The following is a 26,971-nucleotide window of genomic DNA, read 5'->3' as shown; positions in this document are numbered from 1 at the left end:
ACTTTCATTTAACAGGATGAATGTTTTTCGTTTAAATTGCATAAAATAACCTTAAAGATAAAAAATTAGGTTTCTAGAAAAAAGGACACAAAGTGTAATAAAATTTTAATTAACATAATTGATTTTTTAAGGGATGTCCACTTTTTTTGATCATAAAAGCAAGACGATGAAAACACGTCTGTTTCAATATCAATTCATGTTATCAATTGCAATAATATACATTTATTGATATCATACATGTTTAGGGTAGCTGAGATTTAAAATTAGTGCAAAGTAAGGAACAAATATTAATGATTAATTATTATTATTTAAACTTGATATAGAAAAGCTCGCACTCAAAAAAAATGAGTGTAAAGCACAAGATGCGTGATGATAGTGTCTTCGTTAAAGCCGAAGGAGTTTTAACGAAAGAGAATTCACAATCACCAAATTACTGATTCTTTTATGTTAACAATTGGAAAGGATTACACTCAGCTCTTCCAGTAAAATGAAATTTATCTTCTTGAAAGTTATATTATCGCCTAGAGTAGTTCATGAGCAATTCTGTCAACATCCCTGCATGGTTCGAAACAAAGCATTACTATTCTTTTTGCGGTCAATATCGCGGGCTCTTAAAATTAATAATTAAGGAGCGTGAGAAATGAACCATTCATAGGCTCCCTCAGCGAGTGTAAAGTAGTATGTCCCACTGGAAAAGCGAAAGTTACAACTCGTGGTTTTCATTCATTTTCTTATTACAATGTAATGAAGATATTATTTAAAAAATAAGAAATTTCTTTCTTTATTATTACAAATAGCAATTTTATGTACACGCTAAAACGTGCGAGAAGCATTGTCTTGTCAGGTAATAAGCTACAAACATAAAGTAATATAAGTACGAATGCAAGTTTAAATTATACAGTTTAAAATTGGAAAGGCGCTTGGCAAATTGGAAAGCTAATTTAAAAATATTTAGTTTTTAATTATTCTTCATAAATATTCAATTATTTTTCCTTATTTAATTTTTTTTCATTTGAAATATGTAAATTTTTAATCTTAAAAGCTACAAGTGTGATATTTTAACATTTTTCAGCAATTAAAATCATAGGATTTCAATTCTAAAGGTTATAAATTTGGAAATGGTTGACTTTTACTTCCTAAAATAGAATAATCATCTATTTTAAATGTGTAGTATACTTGAAAGTGCAACAATTAAATTCTGTAGAAAATTTGCCTGTTTAAATTCCCACAGTTAAATTTTGTACAAAATTCTTCTGTTGTTCATTCAACTGTTGAATTCTCGAGCCACAGCGGCCCTGAACAATTTATTTGTTGAATATGCAAGCAAAGAAAATTAATTTTCTACAAAAAAAGACGGATTGTCAGCAAAATAGAATAATTTTATACAAAATAGATGAATTGTCATCTGAAAAACAATAGATTTATTAATAAAGAATGAAATACTTAAATTTTCACTTACAAAAATTAATTTTCAAAAAACATGAAGTTTCAAAAGAATACATTAATTTTGAACCAAATATCTAGTATTAATTTTATACTTAAAAAATCAATTTTCAACCAAAAAATGGAATAGTTAAATTTTCAGTTCAGAAAATGAACTTTCAACAAAATAGTACAATATTTGTTCAGAGATACATATTTAACTATAAAATGATGAAACTTTAAAAATTTTCAGTTATTAACACTTTTTCGAACATTTTTAATGCCTAATTCTTACGTTTTGAAAATGCACATTTTTTAAAATTTAAATGCTCTAAATTTCAAAATCATGCACAAATATATTGTAAAATTTATTTACAGTGAAACTCTTCTATAGCGCCGATTTTGGGGCTAACGGTGGGTGGGAACTAAATTATTATAGCCCGCTCCGATTTTGTTTGTTCACGCCTAAGTGCTCTCCCGATTGGCAGTCGCAGATCCCGCACACCCCGCGCAGTTCTTTTAGACCTATATGCGGCGCGGCGTCAATTCTCGAAGGGGCTATAGAAGGTAGGACTATTAGAGAGTTTCACTACATTTTCTGTTTCCAAGTTCTTGAAAGTATACAATTTTTAGTGTTCCTTTAAAATTATTGTTTGATTTCAAATGCTTATTTAAAAATAAGATCTCGCTAAATACTTTATTTTTTCTAAGTAGTAATTACATTTTCAGCAAAATACTTAAATTTCAAACTAAAATGATGAATCTTCCAAAAAAAAAAGTATTTTTAACAAAAAAGTTCAACTGTCAACCAAGCAGTGGAATTTTGAATGAAAAAAGATTAATTCTCAACGAAAATTATAGGAGTTTCTATTTAAAACAAGAGAAGAGTTTAAGTTTTAATAAAATAGTTAGATTCAATTAAAAAGATGAATTTTGAACAAAATAGTTTAATTTTTAACCAAAATGGATTAATTTTTATCCGAACAAAACAGATAACATTTCTGCGAAAATTACTAAATTTTCCAACCAAAAAGAGGAATTTTCTAGAAAATAGTTCAGTTTGCCACCTGAAAATATGACTTTTCTATTAGAAAGTTCATTTTTGACCAAACAGTTGAATTTTGTACTAAAATAATGAAATTTTTAATCCAAAAAGAAGTTTTGAACAAAACAATAGAATTTTTAGGTCAAAAAGTGGAATATTCTACAAAACAGATAAATTTTCACCCCAAAAATGTTGAACTTTAACAAAAAAGTTTATTTTCAACCAGTCATTTATTTTTTATTTTTTAAATTCTCATCCTAATGAGAAGGTATTGGTTTAATGTAAAATTTCACTTTATCGGTTTGTAGTCTGTATTCTGTTGGCACGATAACTTTCGAAAAATTAATCAAATTGGATTCTGTTTTGGCACATTTTTTTAAGGTCTTAAAAGAGAGAATAAGTTCGTAAACCAGCGCTTTTCGATGCAAATGAAAAAAGTGAGCGTATTTTGAAAAATGTTGAAACCATATTATTTTAAGATTTAAAAATTCTATTTACGGTTATTCATAGTACTGAGAAACTCAAACAATTGATCCTTATGGCTTTTTTCTATAAAAAGAAAATTATCAGCTAGAGCATTTTCAAAATAATAAAAAAAAAATTAACATTTTAAGCCAAAAAACGGATAATATGAAAAATGTCATGAAAAGAAAAACGTTGATTTTTAAAAGCGCTACAAGATTATCATAACAACTTTTTTAATTTAGTTGAAAAGTTAAAAAATCAAAATTTGATTGTATAAAATAATGAAAAATCAAAACATTCCATTTCTTGTTCAAACTATGAAAGATACGAAACAAATGAATTAGCTAAAATTGCGTGCCCTGGAAAGATTCACAAATTTGTTATCAACCACGTTTTGAAAGGACGCGTAGTTTTGTTTCTAATCGTAAGAAGCAACATTAAAAATAAAAAAATATAATTTTTGGACTAACGGCATAAGCTGCGAAAAAAATAATGAGACAAAGCTTATTTACATAAAATGAGCTACAATTTTTTAATAATTATTTTTTATAGGATGCGCAGTTTTTGTTTTATTCATAAAAAAAAACAATGAAAATACAAAAAATTAATTTTTTGCAAACGACACAAGCTATTAAAAAAATTAATAGACAAAAGTTACTCTTCCAAAAAATACCGAAAATTTATTCAAATTTTTCATGAATAATTTTTTAAGGACAGGTAGTTTTTGCGTTAATCGTAAAAGATAATATTCAAAATAAAAAATTTAATTTTTTTGAAAAACGACACAAGGTACGAATTAAATTGACAGACAAAATTGTTCGCCCGAAAAGATCTATAAATTTGTTATAATTCATTTTCAGATAGGACAAGTCGATTATTTTCAATTGTAAAAAATAAGATTAAAAATAAAAAAATAAATTTTTGGAGAAAGGACACAAGAGACAACAAAAAATCTGCCTGTTTGTTTTATTGGTGAAAAAAACATTGAAAATGAAAAAAATTACATTTTTGTGGAAACAATACAAGTTATGGGACTGAAAAAACCTATATAGGAACCTATATGTTTCTCCTATGGGTTAATTATAATTAATTATTTATGAATCTATATATTTCTGCTATAGGTTCACTAGGGCGAATTAGCAATGATGAATTCTTCCGTTTCAGAACGCCTGGATGCTTTTTAGAGTTAATTTTTATTGTAAAAAATTAATGTCTTAGAATTCTGAAATTCAAAATGGCGAATCGAAATTACGAAAAACTGGCAAATTTGCATGCAACTTGGTATATCACAGTGGTTTGGGTCTCTGAATCCGAATCTGGCATCAGACTAAAAAATTGAAAATGGCGGATTTAATATAACGACCAAAGTGTTGAAAATTCTAGTATTTGACGAATTCGAATGACAATTAATACTACAGAAATTCTGACTTTTGTAAGATTGATTACGGGTTCAAATTTCGAAAATTCAAAATTGCTGATCCGCTATGACGAACAAAAATTGGGGAAAATTCCATGATTTAGCGGCTTGCAACGAGAGTCGATAGGCTTCTTCGGTTCACTGGAAACAAATCTAAAGGCCATATTGTAAAATGCATTAGCCATTATCATAGGCAACTATCAACGTCAAGTCATCCTCCTAGTACCAATTTTCATCATCGCCACGTTGGCCCTTGAATTCACATTCAGATACCCAAATAGCCTACTACTATCTGTTTCAAAAATTCTGGACCCTCTACAAATCATTAAGTAATTTAATTTTTTAAAAATCGCTTTAAAAAAGAAAAAAATCTTGGTTATCCACATTTCATTACGAAGAAGTAAAATATCATTTGACCGCGATACGTTCATAAGTTATGATGTCAATTTGCAAAGAAGGTGAAAAAACGTGGTTAAAAGAACCTTTTATAACTTGGCCAACTTTCGACCGTCGTATTTTGTGAAACAACGCATGCATTCTTTTGCACAAAATCGAGAAGTTAGCTTGAAGTTTCATTCATCAATATATTTTTGAAAAATTCGAAAATATTTTTAACTTTTGTGCTGGCAGTAAATAAAAGCGAAGGATGACAGCTGAGCTTCTAATCAAGCTAGAATGTTCTACTGCGGCTTACAATTTTCAACAAAAAAAATCAACAAATTCATTGGTAGATGTTTAAATACAGTTAATTACATCAATAACAAGCTGTGGTATATTATTCTTTTCTATTTTTTTCTACGGTAGTCGACCTCAATTGTAATCGATACGCTGAAGGGGTTGCCGTTCACTATTGTCAAAGTCGGTTGACCCACGCGGCACACTCCACTAGTAGTCTTCCAACTTATATCTTTTTAAAAAATATTTGGTCGTCATATGGAATCAGCCATTTTGAAATTTCAACTGTTTACCTTAAATCTTCAGAGAGAAAATTTTAGTAGGTAAAATAAAGAAAAGTAAAGGAGGTCGGAGGAAGAATTAGGGGAAGTGAATCATAGGAGGAGAGGGAAAGTAGGGAAATGAGTTGGAGAAGAAAAGAGGAAGATTTAAATTACTTAGAGTCTAAATAGAGTACAAATTTATCAGATTATTCATTTTTTAGACTCTCAAATTACCAATATTTGTATCATGAGTTTTGTCAATGTTTTAATGTTTCAATGTTGTTTCAGTGAAACCTGATGACAGTAGCAAAAGAAAATAATTTCTGGATAATTCCAAAACTTCCAGAATGCTAGTTTTCAAAACGGCAGACTTGTTTGTAATAAATCAATCAGAGCATAGTAGAGTCGTATTGACGCATGAGGCTTGAGAAATTCATCGAGCTTATAACATAGGGAGACTAATACTCACACTAACACCTATATCAATATAAATACTCAGACTAACACCAATTTTTTATACCATCTAGTTAAGAACTAACCTTAGGAGCTTTCGAAACATTTGTCGTAAGCCTGTATTGTAGTTAATTATTTTTTCTAGTATCAGAACCATAAAGCTTTAGATTTTAAATAATAATTATTTTTTTAATCTCAAGAAAGAACTATCCTCCAACCATCAAAATATATTATTATTCTTATTATTATTTAGTTAATAATAGTTAATAATACATTCTATAGAACATATGATGAATTCCCTTGATGTCGAAACTTTGACAGATCAGAACTGCATGAAACTTTTTTTTTAGTGTATATTTAATGCCCAAAAAAGCTTAACTGACCGTAAAAATTATAATAGCTTAATGAATGGATTTAGTAATTTTCTTTCGTTTAATGCAACGTTTTCCTTCACGAAAGTTTTAAATCAAGTCTAAATCAGCGAAGATAGTGCCTGGTACTTCACTTTGTTCCGCAATACACCTACGAGAATTTGTTTTGTCGAAATCATTCTTATCCTCAGATTTCAAAGGTTCTTGTTCCTTTACATTATCCAATATCTCACGGTCTGTAGTTTCTGTAGCAATTATTGAATTTTTATCCACATCAACAAAGTCTTCAATGTTTATAACTGTGGATCCTAATCTCCTTTGTAGATTAGCCCACTCTTCAGAAACACTACATCCGCAGAATATTTGTTCTCTTCTCCTGACATCAGTCCAAGCATTGTTCAAATAAAAAATTGGTTAAAAAAAATTCGAATTAGGCACATCCCTTTCCTCATCCGTAGTTTTCAGAAATTTCCTTATGATTCTCTTTCAGTAATTAACTTTAAGGCTTTTGATAATTTCTTGATCCATTGATTGTAATTTTGCAGTGAAATTAAGTAGTGAGTAAATCACTTTCATGGCTTTTAGTTTATGCATTGAGACTTTCGAATGAACCGGACAATAATCCACAAAAAGAAGAACTTTTCAATTGTCTCTTTGGAATTCGCGATCAATTTATGAAGCTAGTTTCTATATGTGAAATTGTTCATCCAAGACTTTGTATTGTCCTTCTAAAGCACTGGTCATGACTTATTTAAAACATTGTGGATTTTTTTATTTGCCTTTTGTCCATAACTTTAGTTTTTTTATCATACATATACGGCAGACCATAACAGAAACAAGACCTTCACTCTTCTTTCTATCGTGACAAATAGTCACATGCAATCGCCTAGGTTATAAATATGAATTTTTAATTATGCTGATCAATTCCAATTACGAAACTTCAAATGATCGAAAAATATTAAAACATGTGAAGCGCCGAGTTTCAACCGGGCCGAAAAAAATTTGAATCAGAAGACTCCACTTTACTGGGCACTGACCTGTGAAAATTTCCCTTTACTAATTTCTGCTTAGAATTACTGTATAAATTTAATCATAACCAGTGATATAACCAGCTTCGTATTTCAATTTTAGATAAAAAGAGATTTTTTACTGAAAAAGGGGATTTCATTTATTATTAAAAACTTTTTATATCAGGATATTTTCTAGTGAATATTAAATGACGGACAGCAGAATTGAAAAATACTCATGTTTAAATTAAAAAAAGGTATTTTTATAAATTATATAAAGTATTTATCTAACCAAGAAAGGTTCTTAACAGTCCGGCTATGATATTGATGAGCTTGTTCATGTGAAAAGAGGGATCGAAAATATGTACAAAGGCATCATTCATTTGTATTGAGCTGCATATTTGGGGTTACAGTTTGACTTTAAGCTTTGGGGTCTAAATCATTTTGGACAGAATATCTCAAAAACTGTTTGAGCTACGACAAAGTCATCAATGAGAACAATTTTGCGTTTGTGATGCTCTGTCCAACGATAATAACATCTTGAAACCACCCCTTACTCTTTTTGTTTCGTTAGACCTGAAAATTGGTTTCTAATGAATTGTTATTAGTTGAAAGCTCTAAAATATAAAAAAAATTTAATCCCAGCAAAGAAAGATAATAATGCAAAAAGCATTAATTTAAAAACATGTATTATTCACGAGAGTAACAAAATTATGAGAAGATACAATTGTTTTAATATGAAGTTTGCTGACATGCGTTACTTTTTTGCATTTTATTTTCAGTTTCCCAAATTTTGTTTTTACAACCGTAATGAACATAAATGAAAGATCCTATTTATATTCCACGAGAGTGCGGATTGAATTATTAAAAGACCATTATTTTGTTGAAGATTTAACAATTTTTAAAAAAGACCTTCCTTTTGGTTGAAAATTCAACTAATTTCGTAGAAAGTTCAACTATATAGTTAAAAATTAATTTTTTGTGGAAAATTAATCATTTTGAGGGAAAACCTCATCTCTTTTGTAGAAAATTCATCTTTTTGTCATGTAGGCTTTAAAATTGTTTAATTTTATTCCATTTTTGTCTGTCTTGACTGGGAAACATTTTTTTGTTTATAATTCGACTATTTTGTTTAAAAATCACGTTTTTTCAATTTTGTTAAAAATAAATTTAACTGCTTTTCATCAAAATAAAAAATATTTCTTGGTTAATGTTTATTATTACCTTTTTTGTTGGCAAATTATCTATTCAACTACTTGATTAAAAGCTCAAATAATAGTTTTAAATTTAATTTTTTTATTAAAGAATTGTCATATTAGTTAAAAAATCATTTCTTAAGTCAAAAAGGTACCTCGTTTAATAGTACATTCAATTATTTGGACAAAAATGAACTAAATTGTTGGGAATTCGTGATTTAGGGTTGGAAAATCAAATGTTTTGTAGAAAACTCATCTCTTATGTTTGAAAATATAACAATTGGGATGCAATTTTTTCCCTTGTTGACAAAGAAATCTGTTGTGGTTAAGGATTCAACTAATTTGTTGAAAATTCGTTTTTAAAGAATTAAACTATTTTAAATTTGAACTTAAAACTCTTTAATTTGAGAATTTAACTATTTCGTTAAAAGTTAAACTAATTTGTTGAATGTTAATTTTTTTCGTTGAAGATTGATAATATTCGTTTAAACTGCATCTATTTGGTTGAAGATGTACATGTTTTATGGAAAATTCATTTTCTTGACTTGAAAATGAAAAGATTTTGATATTTTTTTCTTGACTGAAAAATCTCTTGGTTGTACATTCAACTATTTAGTTCAAAGTTAAACTACTTAATAAAAAATTAATTTTTTGTTAAAATTTCATCATATAATAAAAAGAATTATCTCTTCGGATGAAAATGTACATTTTTCAAAGAAAATTTGTATTTTTTGTTGAAAATCCAACGACTTTGTAGAAACATTTGTTTCTTTTTTGCTTAGAAATTTAATAGTTTGTTTGAAAAATCCGCTATTTTTTAAAAAATTCAACTATTCAATTTTTTATTGAGAATTCATCTTTTTGGATTTAATATTCAACTACTTAGTTAAACACAGAACTATTTAGTTAAAAAATAATTTTTTTTGGTTGAGGATTCATCACTTTAGTTAAAAATTCATTCCTTTAGTTGAAAATTGAACTATTTTGTTACACATTTCTTATTTTATAGTTGAAAATTAAACTATTTTGTTTATAATGCAACATTTTTACTAGGAAATTAGGATACAATAATTTCAATGAATTTATTCCTTTTTCTTGTCAAAAATCTCCTTAAAAAGTCGTCTTGTATTGTAATGCCTTTTCCTGATTATGATTCTTAGAAAGTACCTGAAACCTTTTTAAAATAGTGAAAAAGAGCAAAGTTGTGCCTAAATTCTTAATTTCAGATGTTTCATGAGATTTTTTAAATATAAGGTTGAAGAAATGGGATTAAGTGAAAAGGGTGATGGAAATGGGTCCCTGAAATCATCCAATTATCCTATTTTGTGCTTAGCAAAATGTTTACTTTTAAATGAGACAAATAACAATTGAAAGAATTCATTCTGAATCATTTCATTCTGAAGTCATCAAATGATTAAATCCTCCAATAATAAATAATTTATCCTTACCTTACAACGTGCTTATGTCTCTCGACCCAGTACTTGATGGCACTTCTCACCAACATTTCTTGCTTCTTGGTGAGGCCATTTGGACCAACCCCACCATTGAAGGTCATCCCAGCAGTTGGCCTGAAGGTTGCTGTAAAGTCTTGTCGATTACTGTAGATACCTCGAACGTCTAAGTCCAGCATGTTGTTTTCCCCAGCTGATGGAGAAGGATTATCTCTTAAATGTTCAGCACTGCCAGCCTTTGAAATAATAAAAAAGAAATATTGTTCTGTTTTTAGACTGATTTTACATTAAATCGGGCAGTCTGATCTTATTCATGTCACGGAATTATTGTTTGAGGCTAATAGTTCAGTCCGCTAAATTATATTTATGATTATAAACTATATTTATATTGATGTTTATTAACTATATTTATCTTTATAATCATGAATCATATATGGGGAACACTGTAAGCACGGCTTCGATGCTCGTCCGGCGATTTTAGACTTACGTGACCAGAGCGAACCAATCGCGCGAATATCCAGCGACATCGACAAAACGATCCTTACTAGTGAACCCTAACTCGCTTGCCTCGTAACTCTCCAATTACGATTCAAATGAAGAAGATCGTAAAATCGTGTCTGAAGCTGCTAAACCCAACCTGAAACCTGCCAAGCTAGCGAGTCCACCAATAGGGATAACTGAAAAGGTCAGTAACCACTCGTTGGTCATGAAATAAATCAACATGATATCAGCCTCAAAGAAGACTTGATTCAGCTACACCGAGAAAGGGATCTCCTTTCAAGCATTCGATCGGGTGGACTACCAATCTATACAAAAAAATTGGACAGTAGCGACTATGAGTACTTCACGTTCCCGTTCAAGGATGAAAAACAAAGGCTTTTTTCAAGGAGGACTTACTCACTCAAGGTGTCCAAACATCCAAAATTATCCAAATGAAGCAAAGGTAACCCACGGAGCATCAAAACCACCTTATCACAATTCCACCAGAACAGGAATTAGGAGCAGTACAAAAATTAAATGCCTGTGCTACGTAACGATCTACTGGGACAAGTTCAGAAATAGCTAACGTGTTACGCAGTATCGCAGATACCAAATGTTGGGACACGACATTTGCCACTGTATAAATTTGTCTAAGTGCGTTAAATGCACTCTAGCGCACTTATCAGAAAATGCGATCGCAAAGCAGAGGATCAAATGACCTGCATCAACTGCAAACAATAACATGAGACAAGGGTTCTCAAATTATACGAGCATCAAAGGACAATATCCGCCGAAGCTGAAGAAGTCCTGGAACTAGCACCCGAAATAAGAAAAATGAACCAGCTCTGCAATATAGGTAAGATGTTGAGAATAATAAAAAAACCTAAATTGCAAATTGGCTTTGTATAATAATGATATTGATAGGTTCAAAGTCTTTTCTGATCTCTTGCAAAATTACGGCAAATAGGAGGCAGGTTACCTCGTTAACAATAGGGCATTGCAATGCTAATAAAATAAGAGACTATTACAGAGAGTTCATGTAATTTCTTAGGGACCATAATATAGATATAATGTTCACCATTGTGGCGACACACACCATAGTACAATTTTTCCTTAGCAGGCTATAATGTGAAACGTATGGATAGAATTAATAATGAAGCTCAGGGTGGGATTCTTATTCTTATAAAAACAACAAATAAACTATACGAAAGTCATTTTAAAAATGTTATCTCTTGAAAGTGTAGCAATTCGACTCTTTGATAATACTATATTCTTGTCTGTCATTCTGTCTTTTATGTTTAGTTTAGGCAATAAGATCTTGCTCAACGGCGTAGAACTATTGAACCCAAAACCTCAGCAATTTATTCAGGAGTCAACCTCCATTTCAAACTTAATCACAACATCCAAACCAATGCAAGTATTAAAAAAGCGCAAAAAATGTTAGAATTCTTCTACTGTCTTCTTTGCTGAAAAAGTAAACTTAGTGTTAAAAATTAAATATTTTGTACGCAAAGATCATAAGACCTATCCTCCTTCATGCCGCACTAGTTTAGAGCAATAGGCACAATTCTAATATACAAAGACTTCAAAAATTCCAAAACAAATGCCAATGAATAATTTCTTATTCTCCACCCAAGATAAAAGTTTCAGATCTACACAAAAAAATTAATTTTCCGTACTTATCGGAACAAATTCATAAAATAACATATAGTTACTATGAAAATCAAAGGAGCCTACCCGAACTCTAAGAAGCAAAGCCAATACTAGAGACAAATATGCCTTTCAAAATGAAATTCAAGATGTCCTATCATATCTTGCTCCGATAATTTAGCCACGAAATCTTCGTAGGCGATCTTTACTGTGAATATTAGTTGTCTACAGCCTACATTTAAGAACCTAGGATAAGGATAAATTAAATTTTTTGTCCTAATTTTTTGATCCAAATCATTATTAACCAAATAACGATCATATTATTAACATAACTGTTTTTAAACTTGAATGAGAAACGCAGATCTCCCCAAACCTCGGCCCAAGGCATATTTTCCGTGACTTCAAGAACGTCACTGCTGAGCAAACCACTATCCAATAGATTTAAAGCTATCGATAGACCTTAACCTAAAAATACGACTACAGCAAAAACATTTGCTGCACCGGGAAAAATACGTCCAGTTAATGTCATCGCAGAGAAAAGCAATAGCCCCTACTCAGTGCTTCACAATATTAAAAAAACTCTACTAATTACAAACTCATAGTTTATAACATTGGGTCATATGTATATTCTGTTAGCGTTTCCTATATACAGGACTACCAAAATATTATCAGCAATCTGGAGAAGCAAGGTTTCCAGTTTCACTTGTATAAAAATATTATTTCACCACCAATTAAACTAGTAATTAGAGACATTGCCATCTCTTTCTCTGAGGATGCTGTGCTGGCTGAACTTGAGTAAGGATATACAATTACTTCGGTTTATCGCATTAGAAACCGACAAAATAGAAAACCTATGCCCATGCTTTTGATAACTGTGCCTAACACACCACAAACAAAAGATCTGCTCAAACTAGAGATATGCTCTCACCTGATTCATCAAAATAAAAGTGCAGCCGTATGTTAAGTCTAAAAAAACCTCTCAGTGCTTAAATGGACAGAGATTTCATCATTTTTCTGACATGTGCCATGCTACCCCACGCAGTGCCAAATGTGAGGCTTTTCGTAGCAGCTCAGTTGCAAAAAAGATGCACAGACACCGACCATTTGCTCTAACTGTGCAGAAAATCACTCAGAAAACTTTAGAGGATACTCTGTCTTTAAGAAAACCTGTGAAAATCAAGCAAAATCCTAAAACTAAGAATATCCCAAAAAAGAAACACTTAGCAGCAATATAACAGCACCTCAGGTTGTACCAAACGAAGGTACTCAAAAACTTTCACCTTCTGCCAGGCACAATCCACTGCAGAGTACTTACTTTTACAGCTGTATAGTGGCCTCATGAGCACCTACACCTAAAACATACGAGACTAAACCCAAAATTAAACAACAGCCAACAAAACGACAGAAAAACCCTAAAATTAGGAAGCCTGTACCCTCTAAAAGTGAGGTCCTAGAAATCAAATAAAACCCACAAACCGAATTTACTCAAAATGAAATCTTCAAGGCATTAAAGTCAACTTAATTAACCTTATAAAGGAGCCACAACCTTAGCCACAGACATAATGGGCGATGAAGTGAACATGGCTCAAGTGGCTCAGGTGATTTAAACGCAAAACGTTTATCCTTCAATAGCAGAGTAACCAACTTTACTAACTGTGAAAAGGCCCCGGTCATACCTCGCTATATCTTCACAAAATCGAACTAGCAAACATTTAATTCGAATCTAGAAGCTCAAGTTAATTTTAGACGCAAGTTTACAAACACTACTCACATCGAAGAAGCCCTAACTAATCTCACCTCTAGTATAAGATCTGCCATTCACGCTTCGGTCCCTCTGCCTACCATTCACAAATACGATTCAACTTCTCAGTCCCGAGATTGAAGACCTTATCGATAACCGTAACAAACTCTCCCAAACCCATCAAAATACTGAAATCTGCATTTTTAAAAACACAATCAAATACCTGCAAGCAAATTAAAACTACGAAAAATGATAAAGCACCCGGTCCCGACTCAATCTCGAATTTGTTTTTAAGAAACTCACTATTTCATCCCTCACTCTCCTTTGTATTATTTCCAATGCCTGTATTCCACAAAGCTGCTTTCCGGACTCCTGGAAGGTATCCCATACCTCAGTTTTTCCAAAAAAAGGTAAAGACCCATACCAATCATCCAGCTACAGACCAATTAGTCTATTAAATACTATGAGCAAAATTTCATGTCAAATTTCATTTGCATTGTGTAATAATACCCCACAGGGAACCGCACTAATCGCAGGTGCGCGACGGGCAAGTCTTCTCCCGCGTGTATTGTATCTCACAAGAGGGGGCGATGGTTGGGTCCCCTCACTCCCACCCCTTTTTTTCTTTCTAAGAAAAGCAGATCACCACTAAGCTCGGCCCAAGACGTATCTCCTTGACCTTTGAACTTCGATCCTTGTCCGAATGAGAAACATCCAAGCGGACGACTCCTCCTCTCGGATCTTCCTGGATCCCACCAACTGGCAGAACTTCTCCATTAACGTCCCTAGAACTAGAACTCCTCCCCCAATTACAACTTAAACTTTAAACTCGCAATTTCCAACCGTATAGAATAAGGCGCGAACTCCCAATGTAAATACACTCAACCCTCGATGTAAGAACCTCCGGTTTACGATATTTCGAGACTTAATGCCGTGGCAGTTTTGTGATGAGTGAGCAACGGGGCCGAGTGGGGAGGTAATGACTCAGTCTTGTGTGATACGTCTGAAATGTTTGTGATACGCAGAATCATCAATAAACCTTCTACTTTAATTTTAATATCACTTTGTTTTTTCTTCTGTCAATTATTTTCCTTCTCCCATTCAGTTAAGTACTCTTGAATCAGTCTTGGTCACATGTTGTAACCGACTCTTGCCAGCAGCTGGATTCTTCGTACTACTGAGGAATACAATCAGAAACAAAAGTGATTCAAAATTTGGAAATTCCAAATATATATATTTTTAAAAAATTAAAGTTGCAAGATTTGGAATTTTTACATAAAATATACTAATATAAACCAAATCTACATTAACTAGTAATAATTTTTATCTTAGTAGGGCTAGTCGATTTATTTCTCTATGACAGTTTCAAATTCCTCATAGTGGGGACAAATAGCATATCGCACTTTTCTAATTGTCAAGTAATTGAGGGAAGTAAAATGTCGTTGAAATAATCAAAAAACGCAGATTTTGAATATAATGTTTCTAAATTACTAACTATAAAATCCAAAAATGATTTCATTAATGCAAGAGACCTCGTACTGGCAAGGGTCGGCGACAACGACTACTGGTCCCCAAGCTACATAAGGAGATGTTGGGTAGAGAAGGTTAATCAAGCAGGTACTATAGCAAGGTATCAAATGAGAACTGCTCAGATAAAAACTCCCTACTTTTACTTCCTTTGCCCTAAACACAACTTAGGTTTCAGATTAGAAGGATTCTTCTAAGTCTTATAAGAGAGAGAGGCATGAAAGTCACATATATGTATAACGTATGTAAAAAAAGGACAAAAAAACATAGAAGATATGGGATAATCAAATCGACCTCCATTAGGGTCAGGTCGGCCATCTGAGATGATCCAGTTGACCATCCGAGATAATTGAAACGATAATCCGAGATGATTTACTCGAACATACGAGATGATCAAGTCTACTCCCTTAGATGATCTACTTGAACTTCTTGTTTTAACATTCTAGAGGATAGTTGCTTTGATCATCTAGATGACTAACATATTCGGCGAGCCGATTAACCTTAGAAAAACAGCTTTAAGGATGGCGGTCGCGAGAAACAGACTTAACGTAATGAAAGGTGATTCAACTGTCTTATTTTCATTAAATGTTTCAAAACTTTGTATAAATATATTCACAGGACACATGTATACCATATTTAGTTTAATCAAATCATAAAAACCATAATTTTTCTAATGTTGTGGGAGAGACCGTTAGAACCTGCATGGCCATAAGAGCCGATGATACGTTATCATTCAGTTTAGTTGTTAAATTGTGAATTAGAAAATTAAAGTTGTTGCAACAAGTTCTTGTAAATGTACTACATTTTTGTTTAGTTTTAAAAATTAATTTTTTTCATAATACATTTTATTTTATACTTAACAAAGCGTCCCGTTTCACACTACGTAGGGGGCAAAATGGGACGGAATTTGTTTTCAAAAATCAATAAAGAAAAGTAGAACAAGGCATATTTTTAATGTGAAAGAAATTGTGTGCAGTATATTATTAGTTACTTGAGGCACCTATACAGTTGAATGAAGAAAAAAGTATTTCAGTATGCGAAAGGAAATCTTAAGGCAGCATTCTACTTTGAACGCTTGAAAAAAAGCTATTTTTGTGAATTTTTTTTGGTAATAAAATTAATTATATTAATGTAGTGCTTGTACAGCATAATAAATACACTTTTTAAATCTATTAAAAAGTTTTTAAAAATTTATTTCATACACTATTTACGCTTGAAAACTGCAGCTAAAGTCAATGCCTCGAAAAGTAGGAAGGTGTGCGGTGTTTATTAAATGTCGATAACGATTGACCGGAAACAGAACAATCTGATACGTTTTAGATTCAGTATAACTGCAGCAACCCATGGAACTATAATTTTTGATATACATGAGAAAATAACAAAATGGCGGAATAAAACAAAAAAACCAAAAAAATCGTCATTTTTTTCGCTGTGTTTAGCCAAAAAAATGTAGTTTAAATTAAAATATTTTCATAATTTTAGTTCCATGGGTTGATATAAGTGTACAAAATATGAGCTCAAAATTTCATAAGAATCGGTTTAGTAGTTTTTGAGATTTTGTTAACACGGGGAGTAAAAACGTTGTTTTGAGAAAAACGCCATGAAAGTCTGTCGCGCGCCTTATTAGCTCGCTCACGTAGATGTGTTCCATGGATGGAAAATTATAGTTAGAATGCTCGGATCATCTTAAAACTTTAGTATGACATTCTAACATACATATACTTTCGAAAAATGTAATTTTTTTTTAAGTTCCGAAGTAGAATACTGCCTTAAAGCAAAATTGTCCTGTTTCGCCCCACATTCCCCAAACTTGGACACTTTCTCGAAGTTCATGTTCTCCAGTAGGATACACTTTGGTCCAGCCTACATTAATGTCGAATCTACACGAACTACATAATTGAATGTTTGTAAATCAACCCTATGGAATAATGCATTCGCAGTAACAGCAAGTAGGCACGAGAAGCAAATTATAATAGCTAAACCAATATCATTGCACCATGTGAATATGGGAAATGCATTTCAATATACGATTTCTGGCAATATGAATTAAATTTTTGCGCGTCTGTTCACTTATTTTAATTTCCAATTGCTTTTTCAAGTCACTGAATTTTTTTGAACATGTCTTAGTAATTGGATCGTAGAATTTTTTCGACCTTAAGGATTTTCCTGCTGTAAGCTTGAGATAAGTTCAAACAACTTGTTTGCGTCCACGGTCTACATTCATTGATACATCAGACTGTACTTCAAGTGAAAGAGGATCAGAAATGTGAATGAAGATTGAACAGAAAGAGTATTTTGATTTATTGTTCAATAAATAACCGTGGAATGTTTTCTTGTAAATTCAATAATTGCAGTATTGCTTTTGATGTACTTTATAACAGTCTTTTTTACACTCATAGAAGTCCACAGGGCTCTGAATGGACTTAGAGTTTATTTTATAAAAAAAATTCCAGTCAGAAATTGTTTGTGAACTTCATCTGGGAGTCTCAACATCAATTTCAATACATATAATGTGTGTGCAAGCATTTCGTACAACATAGCCTGTTCTGCAAGTTGTGCTCAATAGTTCGATTTTGAGCATAGAACATTCTAACACAGGTCCGTTTTGCAGAAAAAATTAGTTTAAAACATTTAATATTAGAAAACAGTTTATTCATGTTCCATGAAGCTAATTCTGTTTCTCGCGACCGCCATATTTGACGCCACTTTTTTAAGGTGCTGCAACCTTAAAATCTGAACAATGGTTATATTCCTTCTCAGGGCATCGAAAACTATCGATTAAAATAAAAAATAGCGTTTAGATAGAGATCATCATCCGCTCGCCTATAAATTGAACTCTCAAATATACACCATAATTTAATGTATTAAAATATCTTGTGTTTCTCTTCGTGTGTTTATAGTCTATTCCTTTTTGTTTGTGTCTCGTCGTACTGTCTGTAGTTTGTTTCGTATTATTTGATATAATAACTTTAAACTTTGTTTTGTTTTTTAGGTATCATTTGCCGTATGTTGTCTATTATTTATTGCTTCTTGTTTATAGATTGTTTCTCGTTTATTGCTGTTTGGTTACGATTTGATGTTTTGTTTTCCTTGTTAGATAATTATTTTTCATTTTTTATGAAATAATTTACAGTGTGCTAACTATTTTCTTTCTTTTTGGCATCGCTTGTTCTCTGTGTCATTGCTTGTGTTTATTTAATCATCATCATACTCACCTTAAATAATTCACTACTATTGGGTACCACCGTGTCCAAAGTAGCACTCAGCTCCATCAGTGGCTTCATGATCTGCTTCAAATGTTGAAGTTGCTCACAAGCAAACAACAACCACGAACAAAACAGAACATCCAACGAATTGGCGTCTGCCATCGTGATCAGTAGAAAATAGAATTGGTAGACCAACATCAAAATGTGCTTTATTCCATGCTGTGCATTGAATGGATACCATGCTCGAAGCATCAGTCTTGGGATCTTTAAAAGAAGCAAGAAAAACAAGAAAATTGATATATTCTTGCTAAACTGTTGCAACCAGATAAAGAATAGAGTAATTAATTATATATCTAGACTTTCTAAAACCTTAAGTAGAAAATTTCTTTCTTTTGGAGAGCAAATGGTCCCCTATTCAGTAGTGATGAAAACAAAATTTTGAGTTGTGATTTTATGATAAGCTGGAGATTAAAACGTCAAATTAATCCCTAAATTTTGTTATAAATTACGAAACTTTCAGAAAATATTCCTTCTACTTTACTGACAACAATTTCTACTATGCAAAATAAAAATTTAATATTACTTGTCCGACAATTAAAAACTTGATTCAAACATTTTGTAATCGATGAATTCTTATTAAAGAAAAGTCTGTGGTACCTTACGTGTTATATTTAATTTAAAAAAAAAACGATTTTGACCTAGTTTTCTAAGAGAATGATAAAATTTTCTTATGATTCCTGAGATAATTTCAAATAATTTTTTTTGTTGAAAAATTAATTCAAGCAAAAAATTTTGAATTTTTCGAAATTAAACAATTTTTTGAAAAAATCGAGTTCCAATAGAATAAAAAAATTTTCTTAAGATTCTTGAGATCATTTAAAACTATTTTATATATGTAAAAAATTAATTTTTAAATTTTAAGATCACTTTTTTATTTTTAAGAGATTTAAAAAAAATTTCAGTAAAAATTCGAATCCTTTCCAAGATATTAAAGAAATAATTTTTTAATTTCAAAAGTTTTAAAGAAATTGAAATCGATATATAGATTTTTTAAGATTTAGAAACAAGATTTTGAAGCTTTTCAAGAATTTTGAGAGATTAGAAGATTATACAAGAATGTTTTTAAGATTTCTGAAAAAAAATTATAATTTTTTATGTTTAAAAATTAACTTTAAGAGATTATTAAAAAGGTTTTTGAACCTTTCAAAAGATTTCCGAAATTATTAAAACCAATCTGAATAGTCTTAAGGCAAGTTTTAAAGTTGTAAATTTTTTTTTTTAATTTTAGGAATAATTTGATTCATTTAAACAAATTATGTAGGAATTTTAGAAATTTTTTAGAGATTAAAAATTTTTCATAACTTTGCAAGATTTTAGAAAATTGGTCAAAATTTCAAATTATTTCAAATCATGTACTTAAATTTTGAAAGAGAATGCAAAAAATGTACAAATAAAAATGTTTTGAAAATATTCGGAAATAATTTTAACCTATCAAGATTTCAAAAAATTTAAAACATAGGTTTTTTAGGATTTAAAATAAAAAATTTAGAAGCTTTCTGAAAATTTGGAATAGTTTCAATAAAATAAATAATTTTCCTAAGATTCCTGGAAAAATTCTTAATAATTTTTTGTGCTAAAAAGAAGCCAAAATTTAAAGAAAGATTTATTAAAAAATATATGTATATATTTAAGAAGTTTTGCAGAGACTCAAAAAAGTGAAGATAATTTTTCGACTTATCTGAAATTTTCAAAAATCTTCTGGAATATTCTAAAGAATCCTAGAAAGAGTGAATTTATATAACCTTAAAAACAAATCAACTTAAAAAACAATATTTATTCGAAATTCGTATTTTGTGTTCAAAATTATTTTTTTCCTCAAATTATAATTTTCTTGAAATTGTTTTTCTTTTTTAACTGAAAAACCTGTTTCAGTTGAAAATTCAAGTTTTGGTTATAAAATTGGATTTTTTAGTTGCAGTTAACTGTAATCAAAAACTCAAATCGTTTTCGTTCAAATTTCAACTATTTATTGAAAATATAACTTTATGTTAAAATTTTTATTTAAGATATCTCAACTCTTCAATAAAATATTTTGAAAATTACTTGAGAACCTCAAAAGTTTATACATAATTTATTTCAATTTTTAATATATTATTCTCTTCGAATAACACTGCACAGTTGCCGGTTTTTCTGAAATTTTCAACTTTATGTTAACTATTCATTTTAGAGTACGGTAATAATTAATTAAATTTAAAAAGCAGAATTGTTCGTTGAATATTCAACTGTTTGGTTGAAAGTTGAACTAATTTGCTAAAATTAATTTTATTCGTACATACATTCGAAAATCCATCTTTCTAGTTGAAAATTCAGCAATTTTGTTTCAAATGAATTTATTTTTATTGCTCAAAATAAAATTTGTCAAACTGCAAAATTAACTATTCCATTATTGTTGAAATGCTAATGGTTTTTAATTGTAGATCCTATCATTTGAATTCAAATTTATGTATTCTGTTTTAAATTCATGTTTTTTAATAGAATGTTAATCTACTTGATTAAAAATTTAACTGCTTGGTTGAAAATTAATCTATTTTATCAAGAATTAAATATTACATTATTGGATGGAAAATGATCGTTTCTAGTTAAAAATTCAATAATTTCGTTGAAAATTGATGGGTATTATTGTAAAGCCATCCTTTTTGCAAGAAAATTTATCTTCTTCATTAGAAATTCAATTAATTGGCTAAAAGTTGAACTCCTTTGTTAAAAATTTAATTATTTGGTGCAAAATTCTTTTGTATTTATTGAAAATCAATTTTGTGTAACTAAAAAATTAACTATTCTACTATTGGTTAAAAATTGAAAATTCAGCAGTATGGTTTGAAATTAATGAATTTTATTGTAAACTTGTCCATGTTGGTAGAAAATTAATCATCCTGATTGAAAATTCGACTACTTCGTTGAATTATTTCTTATTATTTTTAGTTCGAAATTCAGTTATTGGGCTTTGAAATTTATTTCTTTTGGGGAAAATTTTATATCTTTTGGTCAAAAATGCTATTATTTGGTTGAAACATGATCTGTTTCGATTGAGAATTCAACTATTTTTTATTCATAATTAAACTCTTTTCTTGGTTTCTATGTCAACAATTATATTTTTCTTTGACAATATTCTATTACGATTAAAAGTTTATCTACTTGGATGACATTTAGACTTTTTTCCAATTATTTTATTTTGTTAAATATTCATCATATTAGCTGAAAATCTCATTTTGGTTGATTATGTACCCGTTTTCTTAAAAATTCTTATTTGTTGGTTGAAAATTCTACCGTCTGAAAAAATTCGTGTTTTTATTTGAAAATTCTACTATTTTATGACGATGCAACTATTTTTGTTTAAAGTTGAATGTTTTTTGTTAAAAGCGTCGATCAATTGGTGGAAAATACATCTTTACAGGTTGCAACTTTAACTATTTGGTAACAAAATTTAACTATTTGGTTAAAAATTTAATTATTCTGTTAAAAATGCATCTAGTTGGTTAGAAAAGTTCTTGGTTAAAAATCCAAGTTTCTATTGAAAAATCCATTGTTTGGTTTGAGGATTCGACTTTCTGGTTAAAAATCAACTGTCTCTGGTTAAAAATAATTATTTTGTCTTCTAAAATGTCACCATTTGGTTGAATAATCTTCTGTGTAGGTGGACACTCTGAGGCTTACATGTACAGAGAATTTCAATGCTACCAAATTTCCACAACAGAAGGGGAGAAGCCATTCTACAGGAGCATTTAAAAATGTTGCGCCTTTAAAGTTGCATTCGGATCGGAAATTCGGTCAACTTCATGCATCTTCGGATCAAACTTGTAATAGGTTTTATGGTAGCGTTCTAAACTTCAAATAGATACACGTGTCGAAAAATAAAGGTTACTTCAAGTAGTAATTACAAATAATAAAAGTGTTTAGTTAATAATGCATTTAAACTGGTGGACTGAGAACGAAAGGTACATTTTTTTCTCTGCCAGCAAATTTAGGGAATCATGCTGAGTGAAAAATCTTCTGAAATGTAGATATTTTGCGCTTCCAGTGGACGAAAAGTGAATTGCACCTAACGCTTATTTGCGGCCTAAAAAATTAGGTATTTCATAATTAGACAGGATATGTTTAGAACAAAGTAAATAAAATATTAAGTGCGAACAATTTTAATATTTGTAATTACTACTTAGCATTACCTATATTTTTAACACTTGTATCCATTTGAAGTTCAGAAGGTAAGCATAAAATCTATGAAATCTATCTATGTACGAATTTGACCGAATGGCCTAGCCGAATGCAACTTTGAAAGCGCGAAATTTAAAAATGCCCCTGTAGAATGGCTTCTCCCCTGCTGCTGGGCAAATCGTATAGCCTTCAAGTTGTCTTTACATGTAAGTCCTAGCGTGTCCACCCTGTATTTCGACTTGAAATCTGAAGCTTTTCATATGAAAAAATCGTTTAAAATAGCTTAACGTGGTTTTTGAACGGCATCTACAATTTTTGCTATATTTTATTAAGTAAACCTAAGATATAGAACAACAAAATCTTTTTTTTTCTACAGTAAGATCGCTTATAGTATTCTTCAAATTGGGCGATAGATTTTGGTGCACCATATTACGGCGCTTTAAACGAGTCTCTTTTTCGCTTTATCCACGACACGTCTAAAAAGATGAATTATTGAATGCAATATTTTTACCATATAATCTAAAGGCATGCATACTGGTTTGGACATAAACTTTTTCCGGGAAACTTTCTTGCTTTGTTCTTGTAATTGAAAATTGAGTTTTTTGCGCCTGCATCTCTGTCTAAACCAGTATAATTGCCTTTAGATAACGTGCTAAAAATATTACATCAAACAATTCATCCTTGTAGACATATTTTGGATCTTGTGCAACTGCAACTCGTTTGAATTACCTTAATCTGAGATTTGTGCATCGAGAAGTAAAAAATTATTAGAAATATGAAAAAGGATAATTACCTCGACGGTCATTGTTTCATTCGTTACAGGATCAGTGATGTGTTTTACGGATTCACCGACGAAGGTGATCCCGGTCCAGGAAATGACTGAAAGAATAGTGGCAGCTCCCACACAGAAAAGTAATCTTCGCATTTTCGTTAATGCTATCGAATGATATCTAGCGTTGCTCTCAGCAAAGAGTGGATGACTGTTAGGATTATTCCAAATTGCCAAGGTTCTATAGAAAAGTTTACTCCTCGCAGCGAAGTAAATAACTTTGACAACGCTGTGCGTAAAGAAGAGCATCGTGATCGTATTCGCAGTCAAGTCATCCACATCTGCACTTTCTTCGACTAGGTTGAAGGCCATGCATCCAAATTGGATGAGGATCAGGAATAAGTGGACCTAGATGAAACGAGAAAATGCAAAAAATCTTTAATTTTTGCTTTTTAGGGTCCAAATTAGACCTGGGTATTGTTCGGTACAAGTTACCTTCTTTCGGAACCGACTTAGCTGACTTCAAGTCGAAGAAACCCGATTTGAATACGTCAATTCCAGAGTATTTCAAATCGACTTTCGACACGTTCAGTCAGATAAAAAAAAATTGGATTTGAACTGGACAATTGCAAAGTCTCTCGAATTGACTTTCGATGCTGTTGTTAATCTGAATCGGAAAAAATCTGATTTGACAATCTGTCGAATCAGTTCGAAAAAAAACCCGAATCGAACTAGGCAGATCGAAAGTCTTTCAAATCTACTTTTGATGCGTTCAGCATGAATTCGATTCAAACTGAACAGTTCAAAAGTCTTTTAAATCTACGCGGAAAGAAATTTCTGAAAGCCGCTTTATTAAGACCGAGTACGCATAGCCACTACAGGCCTATTGTAGCAGCACGGTTCTTTTGAGTGAACGGCGCACCCGTTTTGGGAGAACATCTCACCCGAACTGGCGGCATCTCCTAGTTGCGAGTAGAAGGAGCGCTGTTGAACTAAAAAATTAATGCTAGGGGATGGGGACAACTTTGCACGTAGCTACTTTGCACGTGCCCAACTGTGCACGTCGTTGGTCAGACGCACAACTGTGCACGTGCCATCTGTGCGCGTGCACAGTTGTCCCTTGACCAACTTTGCAGGCGCAAATTGTCCCCGTGACAACTGCGCACGTTAAAATTGAAACGCGCAAATTTTTTGACTTGGACAACTATGCACGTGCACAGATGGTACTGGGACAGCTGTGCACGTCGAAATATTGACGGGCACATATGGGTTCCTGTGGACTTGGACGTGCACAAATGTAAGTTGCCCAACTGTGAACGTGCAAAGAAGTCATTTGCCAAAATGTGCATGTCCTAAATTATCAATTTAGCAACTGTGCACGTTCACAGATGTTGCCTGCACAACTGTGCACGTTTGTGTCCTTATATATGGGTCTATACGAGTGTGATCTTTTATATCCGTGTATAATAATTTTTTAACAGTTCAAATGATTAAATCCTGAAGAATTTGGACTTCAGAGAACTCAAGGAATTCAGGAAATTCAAGGAATTCAGAGAATTCAAGGAATTAGGAGAAATTCGGAGAATTCAAACATATCAGGAAATTCAGGGAATTCAAGAAAACCCGAGAATTCAAGGAATCAGAGAATTGACGGAATTATGCCAATTTTCGGAAAATTCAAGAATTTCAGAATATTCAAGAAATTCAGAGACTTCAGGGAATTCAGAGTCTTTAAAGAATTTAGTGAATCAGTGAATTCAAAGAATTCAGGAATTCAGAGCATTTAAGGAATTCAGACCATTCAAGGACTGCAGGGAATTAATTAAAATCAGATAATTCAAGGAATTCAAGTAATTCAGGGAATTCAGAGAATTTGCATAAATCAGGGGATTCAAGGTATTCATCGATCTCAAGAACAAATTCAGGAATAATTCAGAGAATGTATGGACTTCTGAGAATTCAAGAAATTGAAAGAACAAAAGGGACTCCGAAATTTTGAGTCATTCAGAAAATTAAAGGCATTCCGTGAATTCGGGGACTTCAGAGAACTCAAGAAATGTGGGAAATTTGAAGAATTAAGAGAATTCAAGGAATTCAGAGACTTTAAGGAATTCAGTGAAATCAGAGAAGTTACAGAATTCAGGGAATTCAGAGAATTTACGGAATTCAGGGAATGCGGGGAATTTATTAAAATCAGGTAATTCAAGGAAATTCAAGTAATTCAGGGAATCCAGGCAATTAACATAAATCAGGGAATTAAGAGCACTCAAGAAATTCAAGTAATTCAAAGAATTCAGAAAGTTCAAGGAATTCAAAGAAATAACCCTTAGTTGCACGGTGGTAACGTAGGTTAACACCAAATTAACTTCAGATTTTTTCTATTTAATTAATTATTAACGTATTTAGGTCGGGTTTTTGTTATTCATCTGGTAATTTATTGGTAACATAACATAAAAATATAGTTTATTTGACATAATTGTTTATAATAATTTTTATATAAATAAACAAAGCTTTTACAACAATAATTTCAAGAAAATTCTAAAAAGGGAGTCGATTTGGTTGCGGCCAGGTACTGAACATAGCTCTGTCCGTCCGGTACGTGACGAATACATTAGGAACATCACAGAAAAAACTAAGAATAAAATTTGTCGCAGGAAATTTTTTAAAGCGATAAAGTTTTGTTTATACATCTTCGCGTCTTTCAAAAAACATGTGTTTGTCATGGAAAAACAATATAAATTTTAACCGATATTTGTGTAAAGTTTATCCTATGAAGTTAATTTTTGTTGCAGAGAATCTTTCGTCGGAAATCGATGTAAAGTTTATCTTCTGTTTTTTCTGTGATTGTATGACCGTTCCATCACTTCGCAGTGTCGTTTAGGTGCTGAAAATCAGCATAAACAGCCACTGAAGCGGCACTGGCAGCACTGCCTTTCACCAGTGCTTTTTCAGTACTTTTTCACCAGCAGGGAAACGTGCACAGTTGGGCAAGTGAAATCTGTGCATGTGCACATTGGTAAAAGTTATATCTGTGCACGTGCACAGTAGGAAGATTGATATATGTGTATGTGCACATTTAGGAAATTGCCATCTGTACACGTTCAGGTCCACAGGGGCCCGTCTGTGCACGTCAAAATTTCCACATGTGCATTTGTCCAAGAATTACACAGGCCGACAAAATTTGACAAAGGTCCGGAACCAGAGACCAGACCTAGTATACCCGAAGGTTTTTGCTGCGCTGAATCCGAATCCGACCTCAGAAAAATTCCATCTCCCTCAGTCTTCGAGATATTGTAACCTAAAAGTGCAAAAAACACCGTTTTTTGCTATATTTGAGGTTACATAGCATCTTGAATAAATTTTTTTTTCAAAAAACGGGCGAAAGCATCACAAAGGAGCACCCTTGCCCTCTGAAATCCATTTTTCAGATTCAAGATAGCTTTTTTTTCATCGATATATCATTGATTGAAGTTAAGTATTTTCGCAGTTTCGTAACAACGTTTAAACACCCTATATAGTATATGTGAGGCTATAAGCCCAATTTATAAATGATCGTATTCGATCGAAAAAATCTATATATAGGTTTTTGAGGTTGCTCATTAAGAATATGAAGTCAGATTT

The 26,971-nt window shown here is 31.5% G+C and overlaps 1 protein-coding gene across 1 annotated transcript in view; it reads right to left on the bottom strand.

The window, feature by feature from the left end:
• Nucleotides 1-26,971, bottom strand: part of LOC117172540 (odorant receptor coreceptor) — a 46,716-nt gene that overhangs the window by 9,257 nt on the left and 10,488 nt on the right. The window contains exons 3-5 of the mRNA XM_033360575.1: nt 23,375-23,758; nt 18,379-18,633; nt 9,763-10,001 (exon numbers count right to left, since the gene is read on the bottom strand). Coding sequence (XP_033216466.1) covers nt 9,763-10,001; nt 18,379-18,633; nt 23,375-23,758 — 878 coding nt within the window. The remainder of the gene's footprint in view (nt 1-9,762; nt 10,002-18,378; nt 18,634-23,374; nt 23,759-26,971) is intronic.

Source organism: Belonocnema kinseyi, chromosome 5 (assembly GCF_010883055.1).
Source record: "Belonocnema kinseyi isolate 2016_QV_RU_SX_M_011 chromosome 5, B_treatae_v1, whole genome shotgun sequence".
Classification (NCBI taxonomy): domain Eukaryota; kingdom Metazoa; phylum Arthropoda; class Insecta; order Hymenoptera; family Cynipidae; genus Belonocnema; species Belonocnema kinseyi.
This window is presented reverse-complemented; position numbering and strand designations above follow the sequence as displayed.